Source organism: Lycium barbarum, chromosome 11, assembly GCF_019175385.1.
Source record: "Lycium barbarum isolate Lr01 chromosome 11, ASM1917538v2, whole genome shotgun sequence".
In the NCBI taxonomy this organism is placed as follows: Eukaryota; Viridiplantae; Streptophyta; class Magnoliopsida; order Solanales; family Solanaceae; genus Lycium; species Lycium barbarum.
Window position 1 is genome coordinate 6,386,784 of NC_083347.1, and position 3,408 is coordinate 6,390,191.

General features: G+C 35.7%; 1 protein-coding gene across 1 annotated transcript in view; it reads left to right on the forward strand.

Annotated features, from left to right (window-relative positions):
- The window catches only part of LOC132616755 (uncharacterized), a 2,722-nt gene extending 1,728 nt beyond the window's left edge, over window positions 1-994 (forward strand). The window contains exon 2 of the mRNA XM_060331403.1: window positions 585-994. Within this exon, the coding sequence (XP_060187386.1) occupies window positions 585-887 (303 nt within the window). The 3' untranslated portion in view covers window positions 888-994. The remainder of the gene's footprint in view (window positions 1-584) is intronic.
- Window positions 995-3,408: the final 2,414 nt, after the last annotated feature.

The window sequence follows — 3,408 nt, forward strand, 5'->3', positions numbered from 1 at the left end:
AGTTTCCTTTGGGGCTTTTAAGCAGATACGGTTGCCTTTTTGTTTTTATTATTGATACTACAAAATAGTTTCAAAATACTTGTGTAAATCAAAGTTGTAATTTCATTGTTACAAATTAATGATACAGTGGAGTAACGCATGCGGTGGCATTAATTCCTATTAATTAGTCCCTATTATGACATTTGAAACGCTCTCTCAAAACGCCACATGGCATAAAGCTAATATAGAAAGGAAAGGATTTTTTAAAAAAAAAAATTGTGATAATATTTCATAATACTTGTGTATTCATAAATTTTTGAAACTGGTGTGTTAAATATGTCGTAGTATTTGTGTGATTATACAACTTTCTCATTTAATTTGAAGATTTTTGCTTCTTGGAACTGAACGTGACACAGAATGACAGGAAGTATGACGAAAGGAGTATTAATAACTGCCATTGGTGTCAATAGTTTCATTTTTATTTTATTTTTTGAAGATTTATGTTTGAATTCACAACAGACAAAAGTTAATTAAGTAGTTCAGCGTCGACCTTTTTATTTATTTATAAAATGTTGGATTTGTCTAATGTGTAGTTTAATGTATAGATTCGCCCCGTGGAAGAAACTACAGGCAGGAGGGACGAGAGGACAAGTTCAGTGGAGGAAAGCCTGAAAGAAGGAGCAGCAAAAGCAATGGAGACGGGCCTAAACATAGGAGAAAAGGCGAAAAAGAGCATGGATGAGGCATGGGATGCTGCCAAGGAGACAACCAAGAATGTCAAAGATGCTGTAGTTGATGATGCTAATGATGAAAGAATGAAGAAGGGATATGAGTATCCACCTACTGATAGTCATACAGAAAGCTTGAGGAAACGTGCTGCTGGTTATGATTTGAGAGGTCGTGATTAGCTACGTATTTAGCAAGTTGCTTGGTAGTTAATGTTGAATTTCTTTTTGCATTTCGAGTTTTCGAGCAAAAGCTAAACTATACATGTATGGTTCTTATCTTTCTAGGACCCTTCTGTTTCAATTTCTATTTATATGCCCTAATTTGACTTGGGGGGGGGGGGGGGGGGGGGGGGGGGTGTTGAAGTATGTAGGTTAAGCAGTAAACGGAGATACTTGAAACGTATCATAACATGTGTGCTCTTACAAAAGCTTGTCATGTTAGGAAGTTAAAATATAATTTAAGAAGTTGATGAATTTAGAGTCATTGTTTGTTGAAACATACGTACTAATGAGATACTAGTGCTCTTCTTTTTTGGAACGGATGAAGTGACAATTGCCATATTATTGGGAGTCCTTACTCCTTAGTCGATGCAATGGGACAATCGATGTATACACAAATCGTATTATTTAATTATGATGAATGAATTATGGTTAAGTTGTAGATATGTACCTAAGAAGATACATAAGGGTGGTCTAGTACGTTTTGGAGGACTGGTTTAAATCTCATTGGCCAAAAAGGGATGCTAGGGACTCCCATGAGTTTGATTGGGGGAGCGGTTTCCCACCTGGGATCTATTTCTCTCCCCAACAGTTTTCTCAGTCAGAGTTCATCACACAGGACAGTCAGAGTTCATCACACTGGACATGCCTAGTATGGTTTACGAGTTATTACAGTGAGCAGGTTATTATTCGGGTGCGGCTACAGGTATTCTTTCTCCAGCAACCGTCTCAGTCAGAGCTCGTCGCACCAGTCATCACAAGCAGATTTAGAATTTAATATCTAGGGGTTCAACATTTTAAATTTTTAGCACTAAACTATTATATTTCTAAAGTTATGGGTTCATATTTACTATTTATTTTAATTTTAGTAATTTTTTACACATAAATTTATAACATGCATCGAAAGTTTGGGGTTCAATTAAACCCCAAGTTATAGTGCTCCATCCGCTTCTGCCAGTCATGTCTAATGTGATATACATGTCCCGTATAGTTTACAAGCTATTGCAGAGTGAGCACGTTACCATTCAGGTGCGGTTGCGGGTTTTCTAGAAAAAAAAACAAAAAAAAGGGATGCTAGGTGATTCCTTTTATCTATTCAAAAGCATCAATGCCCAGAATAATTAATATACAGGTGACGAAAAAGAAACAAAAAGATAAAAACTTTCCATCTATGTAAAAGCATTAATTGGCAGAATTATTAGTGTAATGGTCCCGATATATATTCATATTGGACGGCATTTTGGACCCTGTATAGATCGTGTACCAATAGCTTCCAAACAAATCAAGGAAGGTTAGGTTGATCATTAAAATTCGAAGTCTGCCACTGCTCATTCCCAACTCAGACAAGCTTATTTGCTCAAAGCAGCGTAGTGCATTAGACTTTACCTTGACAATATAAGAGGGATTCAGACGCCACATTAGTTAATTGCTATTCTGGCAGCACCATCATTTGGTCGCTAATATTGAAGTGATCCTTTAATAGTATGGTCCATATTTATCCAAGTAATTAAAATGATGCTGTTAGCTAGGCATATTTGGTTTAAATCATCGTGACAGTATAACAAGTGAACTTTTTTTTTTTTTTTAACTATCAAAAGTAACCGCTTGTAATGAGTCGAACAATGTATCTAGGAAAGTTAAACAGGTAAAATCCTAGTATGATTACGAAGAGGTAGGTGGAATAGCATGGTCCATATAATGGTTCTTTTATCTTTCCTCTAACTTTGGAACAGGCAACTCCTGCTAAGCACGCTTTCGAGGACCTCCCCCCCCCCCCCCCCCGCCCCCCCTGCTACTTCGATCATCGACTCTCTGTAGTACGTGTTGGATCCTAGTAATTAGTTACCCCACAAATGTTATAGTATTATTTTTGATTTATAATTTTGGTGTCCAATTCGGTTTAACGACTAATTTTATGGAATATCTATTACGTTTCACAAGTTTATGCTCCAAGACTTAGACAGACACAAAGAATATAGTATGGCCCTATTTACGAGAGATGATCAAACGAAAGTAAAGCTGGAGATTTGTAAATAAAGAAACACAAATAATCTCTGCATGATTTGTTTGCTTACATTTAAATTATAAACGGACACGAGAGATTATTTTCTCTATATATATGGACCATCTCCAAGAGAGAAAATAGGGAAAGGGCAGTTGTGGTCACTAGCTGAGGCAGAAATTCGAATAAGGGAATCTAAAAAAAAATAAAAAATTACTGTACTTGAAATTCAAACTTGCATACTAAAGCAATTTTTTTACCATCTTTTGAGACACCAATAAGAACTTCTCTAATATGAGAGTAATTCAAAATTTATGTGTATATACACCGAAATTTTTATTTTCCTTCTTTGTAAGTGTATGATAAGCTACTACAGTATAATTTTTTTTATTTTTTTTTATAACTAATGAGATTCAAGTGAACTCCTGGTTGTGGTTGTGGTTATAGTTGTGGTCCTCACAAGCTTTTTTCACCTTTTGT